We start from the raw sequence: 22,260 nt of genomic DNA, 5'->3' as shown, positions 1-22,260 counted from the left end.
TTCATCAGATAATCATTTACAGTTTCCTCCTTCCTTGTGCATAACTTCAGTGAGTCTCTGAACGCCCCGCATGTGGTGAGAAGGACACGACAAGAAACTGTGTGGTATGAGATGTGTGATATCTCCCAACTGTCTGGTTTTTAGCTCTGGTCTCTGGATCGCACAGCATCAGCTATCAAAAGGTTTTTAAACTCTGTACACTGTTAGTCACCAGGAAAACTGTGCTTAAACATTACTTGCAATGTTTATGTGACCTTAAAGTCAACGTATTTTTGAGTGAAACATAATATTAACAGAATTATAAAAGTTGCAGATTGAAAATGTAGCTGTTTTATGCTTTGGAAGTCTATAAAATATAGTCCCCTATATATCAACAATCAGTATATTAAATTATTTAAGCCCCTGTCCCTTCCATCGCTCATGTTAAAGTGGCTTTTCGGTCCGATCTAGTTGCCCCCGGATCACCCCCCCCACCCCACGATTTCTAACGAGGGTACTCTATTATGGAGACTAGAGTATATTTTGTAAGGGTAACCCTCAAGAGCATCTCGATGTGTCTCAATGGAAATCCTTCTTTATAATCCCACTTTATTTATTCCATCAACATATAAAAGAGACACAGTCTTGTTTCAACTGCTTTGTAAAAAGACATTTTCTTTTTTGAAAATATACCAGCATTTTCTTGTTCTGATAAGAAAAAGACTGTTACATTGTTTCATGATCTAGATTAAGGGTCCTGGAGAGCCACTGTCCTGCAGGCTTCAGCTCCAACCCCAATCAAACACTCGAGCTAATACATTTGCAAGGGTTACTAGAAAGCAAAACTGCAGAACTGTGGCTGTACAGGACCAGTGTTGGTTATCCCTGATCTAGATGATGCTGCTGATTGTAGGTTGCGTGCATCGAACTACAGCACGACTAGTCCATGAAATCTTGTAAAAGCAACAGAGGAAAACATGAGGACAACTCAAACAAGTGTATTTATCTTTCTGCAAGTCTGCACCTGTATAAATATTTTCCTTCCGTTTCAATGAATGTCTCACCACTGCTGACAGAGAGAATTAATCATACATTGTAATTATGTGCATGCATCTTTTTAAATATGATTCTTTAAAGATTTGAAAAGTTTATTCAATTTTAGATGAAAACACACCATCTTAGAAAAAGGAAGAAGGTTTCTTGCACATTAAGCCAAACTAATACTAGAACATTATATTACTATTATAATACTAACCAAAGCACTGGCCAAAGAATACAGGTTAACAAAAAACATAGTGATATTTACACATTCACATTTTACTGGTATATCTGCAGAGCCTTGGCTTTAATTTAAAGGTTTCAGTTCGCAGAGATTTCCAGTTTGCCATACATTGTTTTTTTCTGCTTTCCTTTTGGTGTTTTTGCGCTTCATAAACACCACTACAGCCGCCAGGAGAACACAGACTGAGATGACCATCAGACACAGGCCACAATAAAAAATGAGCCAGCCATTTGATTCACATCTGTCTTGAACAGGCATCGGAGGAAGCAGTCGTGGTGGGGTGTACTCCGGAATGGCATTCACGTGACATTTTTCCAAAGTCTCGTTGACCTGCAGGTTGACCCACACGGTGGTCTGCAGCGGGTCTGGCTTTCCTCTGTCGCGGACGACTATGAAGAGGTGGTGCATGCCGTGGTCCTCGCCGCGCAGGTGCTGGACCAGAGTGATGTTTCCTGAGTGCTGGTCAATCTCGAAGGGACTGTGGAGAGCCGGCTTGGATGCAATGATTTGGTAAGTGATATCCGAATTCATTCCTGAGTCCTCATCGATGGCGTAAATCTTTGTTATCATGCTTCCTGCTTGAGTAGCCGGGGATATGGTCAGACAGGAGAGGTTACTGCTAGGAAGAAGGACCTGGGGTTGATTATCATTGACATCCTCTATAAAAATAGTCATTTTTGCTGTAGTGGAAAGGACTGGGCTGCCGCCGTCTACTGCTACAACCAGAAGCTCATAGCGGTCTTGCTTCTCGCGGTCGACTTCAGCAGTACTGCGGAGCGAGCCCTGCGCCAGGTCTATGGCAAAAGGGACATTGTCGTTTAAAATACGCAAATCCACGATCTTGCCGTTGTCCCCTTCATCAGCGTCGCTTACTGTGACTTTCCCAACTTGGGAAAGTTGTGGAATGCTCTCAGACACAAAGAAATAGAAATGTGGGGTTGGAAAGACCGGTGGATTGTCATTCACATCCAGTATGTTTATGGACACAACAGCAAAGCTCTCCAGAGACGGCTCGCCTCCGTCCCAGGCCACAGCGGTGAGGTCGTACGTCTCCTGCTGTTCTCTGTCCAAAGACTCTGCTGCTGAAATCACACCCGTCTCTTCGTCAATTCTGAAACGTCCTCCATTTGTAAGACTGTACTTTACTTTGCCGAGCTGCTGGCTGTCTGCATCGCTAGCTTGGACTCTCAGCAGAAACGCTCCAGGCTCGTTGTTCTCCTTGATGTCCTTTTCATAGCGTGTTTGTTCAAACTTTGGGGCATTATCATTCACATCTTCGACCAGCACTTTGATCACTTCCCTTCTGTGCAGGCGTGTGCCATGAGGATCAGAAATAATAAGTGTAACATCATACTCGCCGCGCATCTCAAAATCGAGGGGTTTTGATGTTGAAAGCAAATAGCTGCTTGCTTGCGGCTTCAAAGAAAACGGCATGCTGTTTTTATCTAAGGACAGAGTACCTTTGGCAGTAGAGGTGTCTTCCAGCTCCAAGAGCGCCAAGACGGTGGGGGGCTCGTTTTCTCGTAACACGATCACTTGGTTTTTATGCTCTGCGACAAACTTGATCTTTACTGTTGGCTCTTGGCTCATTACTGGCTGAATGTATACGGTTACCTGAGTTTGCGCAGGGGGGCAAAGTGGGCTATTCGCAAAGACTTTCAATGCATGCTCTTCAGGACTGTCAACCTGCGCGTCAACAGCTAAGCTGATCAGGCCTGTGTGTCCATCCAAGTGAAAGAGCGCTTTGGCTCTGTCTGAGATCTGACGGCTGAAGGAGAATGTGATCTGGGCATTTTGGCCCAGGTCTTTGTCAGTGGCTTTAAGCTGGGCCACCGCAGTGCCCTTGACTCCTAACGCTGGCACAGTGGCTGTGATGGGACTGTCAGCATCAAACTCCGGGCAATTGTCATCAACATCGGTTACCATTACACTGAGATTAGCTGTAGTGCTGAGTGGTACTGAACCTCTGTCTACAGCTACTAGAACCAAGAAGTGGTTTTCTTGAGTTTCCCGGTCTAGTTCCCTTTGTACCACCAGCTCCAGTTCATGCCCATCTTGTCTGATGCTAAAAAAGCCATCAGAGTCTTCTAAATGGTAAATTATAGCACCATTATCGCCCGTATCCTTATCCTGGGCTTGGTCATCCAGTGGGAAAGCAGTCCCAATTGACGCATCTTCAGGTATGACTAGAGGAATCTCATTCCTCTCAAAAATAGGAGCGTTGTCATTAATATCATCCACAACAATGATCATGGGCACTACTTCAAAATTAGGACTCACGACTGCAGTGTTTGAAAAAGTACACTCCCCATCCTGATGTGATGGACACAAGGTCTCTCTGTCTATGCGATCTGTAGTGAACAGATCCCCTGTGCTCTCATCCACCCGGACGTATCTTTCATCGAGGAGCCGGTATGAAGGTGAGTAGCTTGGGCTTAGACTTCCGATCTTAACGCCTGCTTCTTGCTCCTCCACGGTGATGAAGCGCAGTGCATGGCTATGGATTTGCCCAGCAGATGCCAAGAGAAGCACCCACTACAAAACAACACAAGACACTTACTGCTTGGAAGAAAGCAACACCCTTCTTTCCATATCAAAGTTTAACCACTCTGACTCACTGACTCAGGAGTTAAGTGTGTAATCCTTAACCACCAAGTCAGTCGTTTTTCCTTCTGCTGAATATGTTGTTGCACAGGTTGTATTCTTGACTTACATACTCCAGCAGCCAGATATTTAACATTACAATATAGAATCCCAACTATGCTAGAAAAAGCACTTTTCACGAATAAACTGGTTTTAAATGCATTTGTTTTGCATTTCCCAACACTGCATCAATGAAATTAGGTGCTTAAAATCTAAAAATCTTCTGCCACAGTTTAAATATTATATTAAATTAAATATTACATTTATTTTGCATTCATTTTATATAAGGTTTGTCATTTTGCAACCATGTTTATATTATTATTTGCATATATATATATATATTCATGTAAAACTGTACAATTTCTTAATGTAACTGTTAAACATGAATGAAATCCAAGGTAAAAGGTTCTATCAAAATGTAAATGCACCTGTATAACAGGGCAGCAGATTTACACAGATTTAAAGGAACTATTATTCTAGTGACAAATATATTAATTCATGACTTATTACATAATTTTAATGATTAACTACAGGGTTGAATAGTTATGCTTGAAAAATATACATCATAAAAACATTATACTGTATCTAGCATAGCTAAAACAAAATGTTGGATTTATGCCTGCACAATTTTAACTTTTAAAAACGTTAAACTTTCTGTTGTTTATTTGAATACACCTGTCTTATTCGTCTACCTGCTTGAAACTACCAAGTGAAAAAAAAAAAAAAGTTTGAAACATGTCAAAAACACATTTAACAGTGCAGACTGACTAATGTGGACTTTAGCTCCGTGTAACGCCTGACATACTTTGGCGTTCAAAGTCAAAACAAGAAAAGTGAAGAATGTTCTTTCTGAAAGTATTCCAACACTAAACAATGTAGGATGCATCACTCACCTGTAGTAGAGTCCAGGTCATTATGTGGCGGTTTTGAGCTGTCCATTCTTCACGAACATATTGAGCTCTGCGAGCATGATAAAGAAACGCACGCGAGAGACGTGCGCGCGGGAAACCTCACCTACCTGTGTGACAGGTGAACAGCTCGAGACTAACTCACCATATTCAGCCGTTGGCTAAAAGGGAAAATACAGGTCTGACGGGATGTTTTTCCGGTTAATTGCATTATAATAATAGATGGGTCGCGGTGAGCTATTTTTCCCTTTCAACTCTAAACACTCTGTAATGCTTTATAATAATATACACACTCTAAATCATAATAAGTGATTATATAACATATAGTTATAGCTTTTATTTGGAGTTGCTCTGGTTCAGTTTAGCTTTTCTGAACCACACTGAATTGGAACTATGGATTATATACCAAACAGCACTGTTATATCTATTATGGTCACCTTGTCATTTGATTCATGTCTCATTGTCGCCATCACGAGGGCGTCAGTGATATTACATCACATTTATCAAAATACAGTTTAGTAGGCTACTCTATTATCATTTCCCCTCTCTTCTGTACTGTCCTGTGTTCTTTGATCCGTATCACTTGTTTAATTTGTGTTGAATTATGTTTCTGCAATTAAGAAAACTATACCCTAGCGTCTAATGGGTTATTGTAATTACATGGTGTTGTAATGAATTCATGAATTAATAAGCAAACAAACAAATAAATACAAAAATAATTATGCCATTTGTGTCCAATTTACAAGTTTACAAATGGTCAGTGAATAGAACAAGAATGACAACATCCCTTACAAAAAAATACCATAGTAACCACATTCACCAACATCTCCACCCAAACACCACAGGTGTTATTACCATGTGTGGACATTTTATTATGCATGTTGTTTATAAAGATGCCAGAAATATTCTACCTGATTATTATAATCGAAAAAATAATTCGTGGAAAGGAGAACCATGTAAACTGGCACTTAAAGGGACGTTACATAGGGGAAATCACTGAATGTCATTACTGCGCCTTCGGTTTAGTCCGAAGTGGTCGGAAATTTTCTTTCTCTAGTTCCGCATGTGACGTCATGTGTAGGAAAACTTTCAGGCTTTACTGTAGCCACTGAGGCAAAAAGCCGTGTTCTGATTGGTCGGCGCATTATGCGCGGGGTGGAGTCAATGTAGCGCGTTGTACTAATTTGAGAACAAGTTCACAGCTCTATCCACAAGAGAACCACAGGATGTCTGCAACAAACTGTTCAGGTAAACTTCCTTTCATACAAATTTCACAAGACAAATTATTTCAGATGTTTTTTTTTTCTTTGTAGAAAGTGAGCAGGTTAAGTTTACAAATTGTATTTATCATGTTGACATCAGTCATTATTAATTATTATTTAATACGTTTAAACATTTTATAAATTTTAAGTTTATAAATATTAGTTCAAAAAGCGTTTCAGTATTTGGCTTGCAATGCTAATAGAGGATGTGGCTTGTATTAGAGCTGGATCTGGAGCTGGGAGACTTACTGCAGGAGTTTGATGATGTTGTTTCGGAGCTGAGCACACCGCAGGCATCTGAACATGTGCTGAGAGATGTGAAGAGACACACAGCACTGACTGAAGGAGACGACTCAGACTACTGTGAGTACACTGCCACACACAGTGCACTCGTACAGTCACTGAACGCCAAACATTTAGGAATACTCTACATTCAATCGCTTTAATCACTTTAATGCATAATGTGTATACACAAATGTATAAAAAGATAGTTCTTTAATAGATAATTTCCTCATATTTCCCAATTATAAATCACTGCTATCCAATTTGTTTCTTTATCTGAAGAAACCCATGTTTGTGTATCTGAATGAGAACAAACCATAGACTTCAATAGCCTTAATAGCTAACTATAATTAATATAGTGTTGCTTTTCAATAAGCTATCAAATGCTTCACTTATGTGATTTCTGTCTGTTTTGTTTCTTGAATAGATTGTGAGAAACAATGAATGTATTAATTAGCCTTTGATCATAAGAAATATATTCTTGTGATATATACAGTACCTTGTGCACCTCAGCCACCTTGTTCTTTCGCGTTTACATGCAAATGAACCCTATTGTTTTTTTTTTTTCAGGTAGCGAGGCTTCGCTGGTAAACAGCTTGAATGTCAGTCAAGAGGAGCTCAACATCCCAAACTTAACCACAGCCCCAAAAGGTATTAAGAGAACATAACAGATAGTGATCACATTAACTAAACAAGCAGATGGCTTTTCCTCCCTGCTTCATGCATGGCTCTATGTTTACCTTTTCTAACTTAATGTCAATCTAAAAGGCTAAAACTATTTTATTGTGCACAGGGAATTCAGAGGGTCACATTTCTTTCAGAGTGAAATGTTCCACAGGAAATGTCACCGCACTTATCTGCGTTTCCACAGCGTCTGAAGCACTAACGTCTTCTCTCTCTCTCTGCTCTTTACAGCCCGGCTCGGGGACACCAGTGACCTACAGAGCTTCATTGATAACCTGGATAAAGAGCTTGCAGGTATAAAACAGGTGGTTGGTCACATTTAAAGCATATGTTGCAGCTTTATATTTTGAAAGCATGGTGTAATTGCATAGAGAATATTTTATTAATCTACATAAAAAATACAGTAAGGCCAAAAGCAAGCCCTATGCAAGGATACAAATGCAGAATATTCAGCCATCCACAAGTGTGCATTCCTGTGGGAGCTACGGACTTATAATCGGTTGTTTATTTTTATGGAAAGCAATGGACGTTCACGTCTCTGTACAGTAGCAAATGTTACAATGGTAATTAATACATAAAAGTTATATCTAAGGAAATTTTTGCTTATTTGTATAGTTGAATTGGATCATCGAAGGTCAGCAGCAAAGACATTGGTTAATAAAATGGGATTAAATACATAGAGGATATTTGCGTTATTTAATATGTAAAAAAAAAGTAACTCAGATTTTTTCTTGTAACTTAAAAAGTAATGCATTACTTTACTAGTTACTTAAAAAAAGTAATCTGATTAATGCATTACACTCAACACTGGTGCTCAATGATAGTCAAACAAAACCTGAATTCTTTTATGACATTATTCTTGACAAAAACAAGTAAATGTTTATTAGAGCGATAATGTTAACATGCCTATCGCTAAATTCCTAATAAAAGGCCGGTGGTTTATCCCAGCTCATTCCCAGCATGCTCCATTATCAGTGGAGTGACAGTCATGAATCATAACTACGAAACCATAATGCCTCACTCCCCTGACCTGAGCTGTCACAATCTTATCTGTCTTACAGAGATGTGAGATGACGGGACGCACGTGATCACAGAGGACTGAGCACCTGAAGAGCTGGCATTTAGCAAACTGTAATCTCTGCTTCCACACATTATTATGCTGAAGAAAAACACAGCTGGAAGGCTTCATTTTTGCCCCCTTCACTAAGGGAAAAGAGCTCACAAATATGTCAAAACCGTTTGGAAGAACTACCAAGTTTCTCAGAAGTTTTATTTAAATGATTACATTTATATGAAAAGCACAATTCCTTGTAAGTTGTGAAGATTTATTGTTAATGGCTATTTTTCACTTTTATATTAAGAATGTTATAAATATCAATGCTACCAGGTTCAACATAATGTGTAATATTACTTTAACCTTGTAAAGATTTTTTTAATAATAAAGATTTTTGCATTAAACATGTATTACTCGTTTTTAATTGTTTAAAGTTTTTTCTTATATTAGGAAGGAAAGTTTTTTTTTTTCTTGTTAATAATATGTTATGTTGGGAATACCTACATAATCATATAGGTAATTGGCTAAATCTCACCAAAAGTGCTTAATTGTCATGAAAATTGTCCTGGGAAATCTTAATGGTAAATGAACTTATTTATACACAGTGAAATATGACCTGGACAGGTTTTATGAGATTAACCTAATTAATCATAAACTCAGATATCAAATTCCTTGCAGGAGCAGCAGTTCACTAGATTAAGTTTATGGGCCTGGTGTGTAGAGAAAAGGGAAATGCACCTAGACATTCTGCAGCTGATGGAAAAGGAAGTTGTCAGTTGCACTGTGATCAAAAACAGCACAGTTTGTGGTATTGTCACAAACCACATCTTCTCAAGTTTGTTGTTTTTCTGCGTATGTAATACATGGTTCCTAAAAAATATTTGAAAGTTAAAGTCTCACTTAAATATGCACTTCATTATATTGGGCAAAATATTAAACCAGCTGCATATTGTTTTTATTTTTATTTTTTATCTACTGTATGTTTTTAAAGTGTGATTTAAAGGGTTACTTCACACAAAAGTTTAAATTTTCTCACTCTTATGCTGTTCCAAACCTGTATTATTGAAAAATGAATAAGATATTTATAAGACTTTTACCACTGTCAACCATTAAAAAATATACAGAAGAAAAAAAGCCATACAATTTTGACATGAATGTGAATAAATGATTTGAATTTTTAGGATTGAATTTTTAGGATGAACTATAACTTTGAGTGTCCAAATAATCTAAAATTTGCCCCTTCCACTTTTACACAGAGTACATTTTTGGCACTTTATTTTTATCAGATTGTACTCCCATATCTTATATAATGGAGCAGATGTTAGACATTATGCAACATCATGAGCGAAAGTAGAACTTCTTCTCGGCAGCACTGTTAATGGAAAAAGGAAGTTTGGAGTCTCTGGCACAGAAAGTCTTGTGGTTTGACATCATCACTGCTCCATACTCTTAGTATTACAATAAATATTCCAAGCATGTGATTATGAAGTCACCAGTGAATGTATTTAAAGAATTGGGATTCATGTAGAAGCAGCATTTTGGAAATTATATTGTTGTAGCTACAATACATCATTCTAAAATGTAATTCCTGTTCTCTTTCAAACGAACTTCGAACTGCATCCTCAAGGGTCCTATGGGGGAACGCCTCGTTGTGACCCATGTCTGAAGCATACATTGAAAAAACACAAAAAACATGTTTGGCCAGCGATGGTCCTTGACATCACTACTGTTGCGACTTAGTATAAATAGGGAGAAACACGTCATTCTCGAGGCTTTGCTCTGACACCTGCAGTTCACACAGCTCGTGTGCTGTGGGTGTGAGAGTAGTGAAGAGCAAGTGTTTTCAGCTCTTGAGGGAGTTGGATGTGCTCTGTTGCACTCATTATGGTGCATTCATAGGACTACTGAGATGAATGTGAGTATTAAATGTTTTTTTTAAATAAAACATAAAATCCATTCTCATCCTGGATCCACCGATTCAAGAATACTAGTTATGCCAACATCGAGGGGATGCTTGAGAATGGTTATGAGAATATGCTACCTGTTGAAGAGGAGGCATCTTCTCCTGAGCTTTAAGCCTTTTAGGATATATCTCGCCTTTCAAATTTTTTGATACCTCTGTCGAGAGAAGTTCCATTGTTCCTTTGGATCTTTTGTTACATGAAGGTCCAGGTCTGAGCCCATACAACTCAGCGGTCCTGGCCCGTCTCAATCTGAGGATCAGAAACAGGCACAGAAGGCTAGTGCTCACCCAGCAGATCCATCAGCTCACCTCTCCCGCTGTGCAGCCCGCACTGCCTGTGCTGTCCCCCCCCCGGGAGGTCTCCCATGACCATTTCCGGCCAGAGCCGCAACTTCTGGCGCCAGAGAGTTACTCCGGTGAGCCTGAATTTTGCAGAACTTACTTTAACAATTGTTCCATGCACTTTGCATTACAACCCACACCTTTGCGATGGAAGAGTCCAAGGTTGCGTTTGCTCTCACTTTACTTTCTGGCAGGGCTGCCTTATGGGGGACGGCGATGTGGGAGAACCATCATCCGTGTTGCACCTCATTCCACGCCCTCTCCGAGGAGATGAAGAGGGTATTCGATCGGGCCGCGGCCGGCAGGGAGGCCGCTCACCAGCTATCAGACCTCCGACAAGGGAAATTGTCGGTGGCGGATTACTCCATCTAGTTCCGTACCTTGGCGGTCGCGTGCCAGTGGAACGAGGAGGTGCAGTGGGATCGATTCCTCCATGGGCTGGCTGACCGTGTTCATGGGCTGGATGCCCAGATTAATCGCCGTAGTAAACAAACCAGTCCATCACGCCTTCACATCTCTCCGGAATGGGGTCACTTGAGTCGAGAGAACACGGTCTGTCCTGTCTACGATCACGAACCCATGCAGAATGGTAGAGCTCGACTATCCTGGAAGGAGAGAGAGAGGCGGAGGTCCCAGGGACTGTGTCTATATTGTGGTGGCTCGGGTCATCCCCTTCATTCATCCCCGGTAAAAGAGCCAGCCCGGTAGTAAGTTTTTAGGCTACTATCGGGTGGGATCTCCGCCGGGAAGTCCTCAACTACATCTTCCACTCTCCTTCTGGTGAAACTGCGGTGGGAGAACCATACTCACAACTGTCACGCCCTTCTGGACTCTGGAGCCGAAGGTAATTTCATTGACGCTGTCCTTGCAAGTCACCTGAACCTTCCTGTCCTTCCCGTGTCTCATCCTATCTATGTCACCGCACTCAATGGCCAGGAACTGCTACACGTCACTCACATCACTGAACCCATAACTCTGCTCACCTCAGGAAACCACACCGAAACCATATCCTTTTACCTCATGGACTCCCCTGTTGCTCCCATTGCTTTAGGTCACCCCTGGTTGGTCAAACACAATCCATGAGTGGATTGGGGTTCCAACACAGTCACTTTGTGGAGTGAAAGTTGTCATGAGTCTTGTCTGGTTTCTGTGTGTCCTGTTGTGCCTGTTTCTGTCTTTCAGGAAGAGACCATGGTGTTATCAAACGTGCCCGCAGAGTACTTGGACCTGAAAGGAGTGTTCAGTAAGTCCCGCGCTGCTTCTCTTCCTCTGCATCATCCCTATGACTGTGCTATAGACTTAGTTTCAGGTAAGTCTCGGCTTAAGGGCAAGCTTTACTCTATTACTATTCTGGAGAGGGAGGCCATGGAGAAATACATTTCTGATTCCTTGGCATCGAGGTTCATCTGCCCTTCCACTTCTCCAGTGGGATTCTTTTTTGTGGGTAAGAAGGATGGTTCTCTGTGACCTTGTATTGACTACCGAGAGCTGAACAACATCATGATAAAGAATACCTATCCTTTGCCGTTGATGTCTTCAGCTTTTGAGAGGTTACAGGGAGCAACTATATTCACAAAACTGGATTTATGTAATGCTTATCATTTGGTTCGCATTAGGAAGGGGCATGAGTGGAAAACCACCTTTAACACCCCTAGAGGGCACTTTGAATATTTGGTGATGCCAAGCAAATTGCTCGTTAATGACGTATTGAGAGACATGGTAGATCAGTTTATATATGTTTACCTGGATGACATACAGATTTTTTCTTCATCTCTCCAGGAACATGTGCAGCACGTCAGATGAGTGCTCCAGAGATTACTTGATAATGGTCTTTTTGTCAAGGCGGAGAAATGCGTATTCCATGCACAGTCTGTTCCCTTCCTAGGGTATATCATCTCGTCCGAGGGAATACGTATGGATCCTGACGAGGTTAAGGCTGTGATAGATTGGCCAACTCCAGATTCCTGTAAGGCCCTACAGTGGTTTCTGGGGATCGCCAATTTTTACTGGCGTTTTATTCGTAATTTCAGCCAACTAGTCTCACCTATGACTGCCTTGATCTCCCCCAGTACTCCATTCAGGGGGTCTAATGCAGCCGAAACTGCATTTACCAACCTCAAGATCTGTTTAGTTTCTGCTCCCATCTTAGTAGCCCCTGATCCCACACGGCAGTTCGTGGTGGAGGTCGACGCATCAGAGGTGGGAGTAGGTGCAGTTCTTTCCCAATGAGCTGCCTCGGACGATAAGATGCATCCCTGCGCATTTTTCTCCCATCATTTATCTCCTGCTGAATGCAATTATGACATTGGTAACAGAGAATTGTTGGCTGTCAAATTAGCTGTGGCGTCACTGGTTTGAAGGGTCAGGGGTACCTTTCATTGTTTGGACCGATCATAAAAACTTAGAATTCATCAGAACTGCCAAAAGACTCAATTCCAGGCAGACTCGGTGGGCACTTTTTTTCGTCCGCTTTGATTTTTTTCTGTCGTACCGTCCAGGTTCCAAAAACATTAAACCCAATTCTTTGTCACGTCTTTTTGATCCTTCCTAACGCCTGGTGACTCCTGGTCACATATCGCTCTACATTATGTTACAGCCCTCCTGCCCTCTAATGGCATGATGGTCGTTTTGACCGTAGTGGACCGGCTCTCGAAGGTGGCACATTTCCAAATTTTGGAAAGAATTTAGCAAATTGTTAGGAGCGATGGTTAGTCTGTCTTCGGGTTATCACTCTCAGAGTAACAGGCAATCTGAGCGAGCCAACCAGGATTTAGAGAGAACGTTGCAATGTTTAGTCTCCAAGAATCCTTCTTCCTGGAGCCAACAACTCTCTATGGTGGAGTACGCTCACAACTCATTACCAGTGTCAGCCACGGGCCTCTCTCCGTTTCAATGTAGCATAGGTTACCAGCCACCTGTTTTTCCTAGTCTGGAGTCTGAAGTCGCGGTCCCCTCCGCTCACGCGTTTGTCCAGAGGTGCCACCGCACCTGGACCAGAGCCTGCGAGACTCTGCTCCAGATGAGGGAGCGCACTAAGGCCAAGGCTGATCGCCACCGGTCGAAGCCTCCCCGTATACGTCATGGGTCAAAAGGTGTGGCTTTCTACTAACAACATTCCACTCCGTTTATAATAAATTAGCTCCCAAATTTATTGGCCTGTTTCCTGTCACCAAGATCATTAGTCCGGCTACAATCCGCCTCAAACTATGTCCGGCGTACAGTAGGATTCATCCCGCCTTCCATGTGTCCAAAATTAAGCCCGTGTTTTTTTCACGTATTAATCCGCCTACCCCGGTTCCCCCACCGCCGCGTCTCGTTAGATGGGGAGCCAACTTATTTGGTAAATTGGATTCTGGACTCGAGACGGAGGGGACGAGGATTCCAGTACTTGGTGGACTGGGAAGGTTACGGTCCGGAGGAGAGGAGTTGGGTACCTGCTAGGAACATACTGGATCACTCCCTTATTGATGATTACAATCAGCAGGTAGGCCCTTCTGGGAACTCCAGGAGGCGTTCCTTTGGTTACTGTCATGGTTGGTAAACTGTGATCTCTGGGTTTTTCACTATGTGGTTGAAGTCTGTGTGTTACGTGTCAGCACTGATTGTTTCTTGTGGGCATCTCTGCTAATTGTCATCAGCAACAGCTGTCACTCATTACTCATCCCTATATATTGCTCAGTCTAGCGTCTTGTGTTTGTCAGAGCGTTGTTTCCTGTTACTCGTCTGATGTTTTGCTCTCTTGTGTGTTTCTGCGTTTTGGATGTCCATGTCTCCCCGGAACCCCGTCCACGGATCGCATATCACCATCGGATCATCACTTACCTCTCAGCTTGCTTCCCTGCAGTTCCTGTGTCACCCTCTCCTGCTGCCAACTCATCACTGCACTTCGGATCCTCCAATCGCCTGCATCTTCCTAGACTGTGTATCCCCGGTCAAGTATCATCTGTGTTTTCATCTTTATGTACTGTGTCATTCATATAATTAAATATTCATTACTCGCACTTGCTTCCTGCCACTCCTTTCACCTAGTCGTTTCACAAGGCTTCTTTGGAGTCGCCTCTTGAGAGAAGATGGTGCCCTGGCGCAGGAACCAGCATGGGTGAGCATGATCCTCTCTCTCTCTCTTTCTCTACACACACACACACACACACACACACACACACACACATATATATATATATATATATATATATATATATATATATATATATATTGATGTGCTGGTGGTTATGTGTTTATAATCTTACTGTGAGATTTCTTTGCAGTGTTCTTCTGGGACCTGTAGTTTACTGTCCCTTCTAATGTAGGTCCTCTGTGAGCGCCCCTGACCCTTGGCTTGATTTAGAAACCGGGTGCTGAAGATACGACTTTCAGTGTTTCTTCACTCAATATTATGCTCAGCTGGTATGATAGCCCTGGTTCCGGCTTCATGCTTCCTGGGTCATGCGGCCAGGTCATAGGCTTCTGCAGGAGCCTTCTTAATCATCGGGCCCCCGGCACAGCACTACAAAGATTTATAGGTAAATCTATAGGTAAATTTATAGGTAAAGAAGTACAGGTGGCAGTGCTCCCCTTGCCTTAGAGCAGTGGTTCCCAACCTTTTTCAACTCGCGGCCTACACAACCAAACACATATGTTTGCGCGGCCCACTTCAAAAAAATTAACTGACCCCGCTATTGTTGGGTTAATAACTTAGTACTTAGAAGCTAGATTTTAAACTATATTTATTGAATAAACTATGGCTGTGCGATATGGACAAAAAAAATAAATAAAACTATCGCGATTTTTTTTGATCAATTTTGCAATTGTGCTTTTACAGTCATAAATGCATTCAGGATTAATTTGAAACATATTTCCAAAAGAAAACCAATCAGAGCTTTATCAAAAAGTTGTAACATCTCTAGAACAGACATAAGTCAAAATTATCACTATAGTGAAGATGTAAAAAAATTTAGACTTGTGGCAAAAAAAAAAAAAAAAAAAAATCCTGTATACAGGGACGTTTTTTTCTTTTTTGCCATGCATTGTTCATAGAGCTCATTAATTGTAGCGGTGCCTCAGGTGTTTGCAGTGTGTATACAGTATGTGTATGCGCTCAGCAGTGAGAGCGCATAAATATAACGCGAAAGCACATTAAAATAATGCAAGAGTGCGAATCTCTCTGTTCGCAGCAGATTTCCTTTGCTCCGTCACAAAACCGGTCCTGCTTGCTCAGATACACGCTGCTTTGCGAGGAGAGAGTGTGCACACTTAAAACGTGTCCTCTCACTTAAACTGCATCCTGTTCACTAACAAATTCACTCTATGCTCATGTGTTAGACATGAATTATTTTCGCACGTTTTTATTTCTAGCCTTTTACCGCAGTGAGAACGCTCTGATCCGTCAACATTGGCTCAGAAAAAATGCGCATCACAGACAGTGTGTGAACCTGGAGTTAGGCATGTGCGCACGCTCAAATCGTGATTTTAGGATGTTTTCTTTTAATCGCACAGCCCTAGAATGGACTGGAAATTAACAGAAAATAATTGGCGGCCCACCTGCAATACCACCGCTAGGGGGCCGCGGACCACAGGTTGAAAACCACTGCCTTAGAGGATTGTATTAGAGTTTGCCTCTCCCATTCGGTTTAGCACTTCTGGCAATGCTTGGGAAGCTACACACAGGAAGCTCTGTGAACTTTCTTAACTCCACATGGTGGTAAGTGTGCACACAAGACTCTTTCTGAAATCCTGTATAGTAAGGGTTATACGTTTAGCTTCATTATCTGAGTTGGTTAGACCCCAGTACCTTGGGCTACACTCAACCAATGTGTCTCTATTTACAAACTTTAAAGCATCGCTACCCTCAGTATTGAGGGTTATTGTGAGTTCTCTCCCCTTCTGAGGAGTTGGATTCCTCGCTCCATGGGCTGTTTTCCCTTCTGATTCTAATGATGCTGCTGTAGGTTGAACCCCATCTCTCGTTGAGAGCTGGGTTTATGCTCCCTCAGCTAGGTAACCTACTTGTAGCCATTCCAGCATTGGAACATGTGGTAGGTCAAGCTCCACTCTCATTTGAGAGCTGGGTGTTTTCCCCTCCCCTCAGCTAGATATTTACTGCTAGCCACTCCAGCATTATACCATATATTGAGTTGATGACTTTCAAACATATTGGTTTTGGGATGCACCATTCCATCTATGAGTTGCTCTTTCACAGTGTCACAAGAGCCCCTTAGAATGGTATCCTAAAATACATATTATGGTAAGTTTGCACGTGAAGCCTTTGCACACTTTCTTAAATACACACTGTGGTAAGTTTGTATGCTAGTACTCTGCGTTCTTTTCTAAAATCCTACATGGTAAGGGCTTTGCATGGTTGCTTCATGCCCTTTCTTGAGCTGGTAAAGCCCTGGTCATCTTGGGCATGGCTCCACCTATGTATCCTCAGGATACCTATTTAAATAGAGTGTTGCTACTAGGGATTTGTTGAGACAGTTCCTTCAGCAAGCTTATGTGAGAGCAGGCGGTAGCCCATGTCTAACAGGCCATGACTTAATATGATGCTAGGCTCTTGGTCGTATCCCTATAAAGGAATCTATTCTTGATTCCAAGCTTTGAGCTCTACCCCGGGCCTAGGAGTCTGGCCCTAACAGGTAAGTTTGGGTATGTAGCCAAGGCCTTTGACAGCCATCTTATGTCCTGGGGCAACTCCCATGGAAATGGTAGAGTTGGTACTTAGTGCTCTCATAGTTCTGGCCTACACTTCCCTCAGCATGGTGGTATGGGTATACCGTTCCCCATAGTGTCCCCTACAGGAGGCAGTTTGAAGTTCTCTTGAAAGGGGAACGTCTCAGGTTACTAATGTAACCATGGTTGCCTGAGTAGGGAACGACACACTGTGTCCTCTAGGTTTCTTGCCATGCTTTGGACGCAAGCTTCAGATGAAGAACTGAATGACATGTTCTCCCGGGGCCTATTTATACTATAGACACACTGGTAGTGATGTCGTGGGCTGTCGCTGGCCAACATGTTGGAGTTTTTTCAATGTCTGCTTCAGACACTGGTCACAATGAGGCATTCCCCCATAGCGACCCCTAGAGGACACAGTGTCTCGTTTCCTACTCAGGGAACCATGGTTCCATAAGTAACCTCAGACGTTTCCCGTAAGCATTAAGGAACTGTTTGCTTTCAGACTGTGTTCGAGACAGTTAAACGCTTTTGGCGAGGACATTGTGTTCAGTTTATGTCCTCTTGGGTTGTTTTTTGAAGGACCCATAATGCTCTTGGTAACAGACTGACCTGAATGTCAAAACTGCACTGTAAGGGACGTGAGAAACAGCCGTTTGGCATCTCTTACTTTTCTTTTTTTTTGACACTGATATTTACAGTCTTTCTGTTTGTGACAGCTGAGCAGATGATAAATTGCACTTTGCCCAGTGAAAAAAGTCAAAGACAGAATGTTAAAATGGAGAATCTTGAAGCAAATTAGAAACCATTTTCTTTTCACATACCATTTTAAATTGGTTAAACAACATTACACTTATGGTACATTTATACAGGTTTAGAAAGTTGGGCAGTATTCCTCCTGTGAGAGTATTCAAATATCAAATTTTCTCAAGAAAAACGCTTCAAACTCCTGCCATCAATATACTGTAGGTTTCTGTATTATTTGCACACATTTCTATGGTTGCACAATAGCCTGAGTAAAAAAAAAAAAAAAAGGAAAAACAAAACGATTCTCAGTATTATTCTAGTTTGTCACTTTAGCGTCAATAGATGGGATATTTTCACCTCTTTTTTGTCTACTAACCAAAACCTGTAAGTCACATCACATAGATCCATAATAACACATGAGCAAACAAAGAATGTTTACTGGTTAATAGTAAAATATTCCAAGCACAATAAACTACTATATAAGCAGTCCATTCAAAGATATATGGCACTTGGTGTGCAAAGTTGTAATCTGATTCTTAAGATAAACAGTCTGACAGTCCCAGCTGAACCTGGTTATCTGATGCATCCGATCTATGAATATACGAGGAGATTTGGCCAGAATGGACGATTCTCAATTTCAGCATGAATAGGCCCCCAACTGCTGTGACAACGTCCACCTCTATTGATATGAAAACTTTCAAATTGTCCCTCTCCTGTTTTGCATTTCAAATAGACACTGAAGGGAAATGGTTCCTTATGTAGATGGTATTTTGTGCAAAAGAAAACAGATGCTTTAAGGCATGCTTCAGCTGATTGCCTAATTAGAATGTAGGCAAGAAATTGTGTCTGATTTGTGCATTTTGGAAGCCCCCCAGCAAGATAGATCCAGGCGTCTTTGTTTACAGAGGCTTGTCATCTGTTTGATGCAATGCTTTGCTGAAGTACACACTAGAGAGCTGCACTGTGCACAAAACAATGATTGTATTAAGACAGGGCAACGCTACACAACACATGCTGCTTATGCCACAAAAAGTAAAGGTAAACACAAATAAACCGTAGACCAAGAAACATGCCTCTAATCTGCTTATGCCAACCAAACCAATTAAGAAGTCAGGGTAATTCAAAGACAAACAATACAAACTCATTTTTCTCCCTGGATAGTCAGACGAGCAGGTTATCTGTTCTGTCAACACTTCAGCAAGAACAGAGTTGGAATATGGCACGAAATGCTACTGTGAAAACAGATGAATGTATCAGCAAATGTTTAACCACACTGCTGCAAATGCTGCTGTCTGGAACAGGAAGAACAAGAAATCGTTCAGGTAAACACTACTCCAAAAGAATGTCAGCCTTGTGTGCTCAAAGTCTTTTATGTTGTCCTTTGGAATAATGTTTCTCAACTCCAGACCTCGAGACCGACCTCCCAAAATGTTTCAGATGGCTTCCTATTCAACGCACGCAGAAGCTAATGGATCAGGTGTTTTAATTAGAGACACATCTAAAGCATTCTATAACATGGGTGTCCAGGACTGGTAGTCTTAATCAATTCATTAAATATTAAAGTATTCTGAGAAATAATAAAACTTTTTTATTTTATTTTTATAATTCGATATTTTTTTATTTAGTAATAATATTTAGCAATAGTATTAAAGTGTTAAGCATGTTGTGGCAGTTATTCATTCATATTTGGTGTTAAACCATTTGTGTCACTGCCATCTCATGGTCAAAGCTTGCAAATGCCGTTCTATTTTGCATATGTGTGTATATGTGTGCGCGCGTGTGTGTGTGTGAGAGAGAGAGAGAGACAGAGAGAGATTGAGAGAGATGAAAGATTGTTTTCCTGTAAAGCATCTGTAAAACTAAGTAGAACTGCAATATATATGAGCAGTGGTTCTCAGTCAGGGGGACGGTGCACACAAGAGGGCCTCAGAAAACTCTCAAGAAGGCCTCAAGATCAGGGCCGTTTGAAGGAATTTGGGGGCCCCAAGCAAAATGGACATAGAGGCCCCCCGACCCCTGCACGCACGCAAAGCCTACAGGAACCACAGCATAGCCATACAGTTTAAGTTCACCCACACTTTATATAAATAAAAAAGGTTTACAGTGCAAATACTGTTTGAAAAAATAGTTTGGTGAGAATTCAATAGTGATTTGCAATAATATGACAGCACACACTTATCAGTTTAAACTCTGGGCTGTGCAGGATATCAGCTATAATTATGTATTGTACTGTGAACAATGACAATAAAGTTGACAGATGAATTAAGTGAATTTAAGTGCCATTCAGTTGGGGTTTTAAATAGAGCATTTTCTGAGATGCACATTAAACATTAAACATTAAACATTAATTTAATTTATATTTAAATTATTGAAATTAAGCAAACTTAACTTTTTGGTAAACAAATGGGATTTACTATTAAAAATAAAACATGGAAGAAATTTTGTTTGATTAAACCTTAAAAAAAAAAAAGTTAGATTTTTTTTTAGGAGTAGGCTATAGTAATACATCTTACTAACAATAGTAATACATCTCTGGCAAATACTTGTCTAAAACAGGACTTTTATTTTGACGGGTTGACGTACCATTTATTCAAATCAAACGCTCAAATGCTCATGAAGTGACTGTCAGAGCAGTTCTGGAGATGTTGTTCATGTGTTCACGTCTTTAGTGAGACAGCAGATGCTGAAATTACCGCGAGCGTCACGTGCGCTTCAGTGTAAAGGAAGTCGCGCTTCTGCTCCATTCATTAACAGAGACGAGCAGAACATGCAGGATTCATATTTAAATAGACTTTTCCGGCTTAATATTTACAGATATTAGTACATATCGTGATTTGATGTAAGTGCAATGACCTTTTTTTAATTCATTCATTCAAAATCGACACACGCCACGACGTTCTCTTTACATTTGCCCTCGCCCTCAAATCAAAACACTGCTGACTTCTTTGCAGTAAGCGATTTCTGTTCTGCGTCTTCCTCATCCCGTTAAAAAACATGTTACAGTAACCATATTCCTTCCTTTCGAAAAACAAAATTGCACTAACTGTTCGTTACAAGCAGCATTTGCCCTCAGGCAGGTAGCTAACATAAACATATTTTTGCTAGCCTACTTGCTGCAAAATTACACCATTTGTACAAGACCTACAGGTAGAGCTATTATATCCAGTGTAATTTATCACTTACCACTATCTTGTTTTTTTTTTTTTTTTCTTATCCTCCTCTTCCTTTCTCTTCTGGCTTTCTGAAGCATAATTCCGCTTCATGACTGCCGAGGAGGTTTTGTATTTTGCCGGTAGCAGAGATCACGTGTAGGCTGGCTGCTGTTCGCGACTACTGAGAGGGGCCCCCTTGAGGGGGATCCCGATAACAGTGTCATTACACGTTACTGCATTGACAATGAAAGGGGCGGTCAAGCAGTGTCGTTGCATTTTATTCTTAACCAGTCGTTGTCTTGGGGCCCCAGGCCAGCTCGAGGCCCCAAGCAATTGCTTGGTTTGCCTGCCTTGTCGCTACAGGCCTGCTCAAGATGATTAAAATGATTTAAAGTAAGGCAAACCAAGCAATTAAAATAAGCAAAAACAACAACAAATAGTAATAAATAAATCGTAATTTACTTTCCCCTCAACCGTGGGAAGAACCAGGATTCCCACTGTGCAGGAACAATGGATTTATGAGGTAGTCTGATTTACTAGACCTGAAAAACACATAGAATCACCGTAAAACCTTACAGTCAAATTTATTAAATGAAATGAGTTAATTAAAATTTTACTGTAAGTTCAATGCACTAAGAAAAAAAGTGAGCTCAGTAACTGATTATATTATGCAGAACTCAAGTTGAATATGTTGCATCAGATTTTGGAGCGGAATTTCCTTATATGGGTCCTAAGGGCACTTCTGCCGGAAGAGCGCGCGCGCGCCTGTATAGCAGAGCGAGAGAGCGAAATGTCACAAAAGAAGTGTGTTTTTGGTTGCCAGGGCTAGACAACCCTGCACAGATTACCAAAAAAAAAAAAAACAGCATTAAGGGACCAGTGGACGGAGTTTATTTTTACAGAGCATCAACGGAGTTGTGCAAGTGTTTGTGTTTGTTCCCTGCATTTCGAAGATGCTTGTTTTACAAACAAGGCCCAATTTGACGCCGGATTTGCACATCGTTTATTTCTTAAGGATAATGCAATCCCAACGAAAAAGGGTCACGATCGTGTGTTAGAACCGCATGTGGTGAGTAAAACTGCTTCAAATATCTCTGTTTTGTTAACTTAGCTATCGCCGCGTAAGCACATCAAGTAAACAACATGCGATGTTGTCATCAAACTACACTTTCCACATGTACAGCTTAAAAAAAAAAAAAGACGACATAAAGTGGAACTTAGTCATTTTCCAAAACCGCTAAGCAAATATATACAGTTTCAGGACATACCACATAGAGACGTCGTTGCTGAGGCTGC

The 22,260-nt window shown here is 41.2% G+C and overlaps 2 protein-coding genes across 2 annotated transcripts; one reads left to right on the top strand and one right to left on the bottom strand.

The window, feature by feature from the left end:
• Positions 1-1,109: 1,109 nt before the first annotated feature.
• On the bottom strand, positions 1,110-5,176 carry LOC113113346 (protocadherin-20-like). Its single transcript, XM_026279463.1, has 2 exons — positions 4,798-5,176; positions 1,110-3,796 (listed from the first exon to the last, which is right to left on the bottom strand). Exons 1-2 carry the CDS (start codon positions 4,816-4,818, stop codon positions 1,325-1,327), a joined length of 2,493 nt encoding a protein of 830 aa, XP_026135248.1. The 5' UTR covers positions 4,819-5,176; the 3' UTR covers positions 1,110-1,324.
• Positions 5,177-5,934: 758 nt separating this feature from the next.
• Positions 5,935-8,502, top strand: LOC113113345 (regulator of cell cycle RGCC). The gene is made up of 5 exons (XM_026279462.1): positions 5,935-6,060; positions 6,297-6,437; positions 6,927-7,007; positions 7,272-7,334; positions 8,102-8,502. Exons 1-5 carry the CDS (start codon positions 6,039-6,041, stop codon positions 8,107-8,109), a joined length of 315 nt encoding a protein of 104 aa, XP_026135247.1. The 5' UTR covers positions 5,935-6,038; the 3' UTR covers positions 8,110-8,502.
• Positions 8,503-22,260: the final 13,758 nt, after the last annotated feature.

This window comes from Carassius auratus, chromosome 14 (genome assembly GCF_003368295.1).
Source record: "Carassius auratus strain Wakin chromosome 14, ASM336829v1, whole genome shotgun sequence".
Classification (NCBI taxonomy): domain Eukaryota; kingdom Metazoa; phylum Chordata; class Actinopteri; order Cypriniformes; family Cyprinidae; genus Carassius; species Carassius auratus.
Note: the sequence above shows the minus strand (reverse complement) of the source record. Positions and strands in the feature narration are given on the sequence as shown.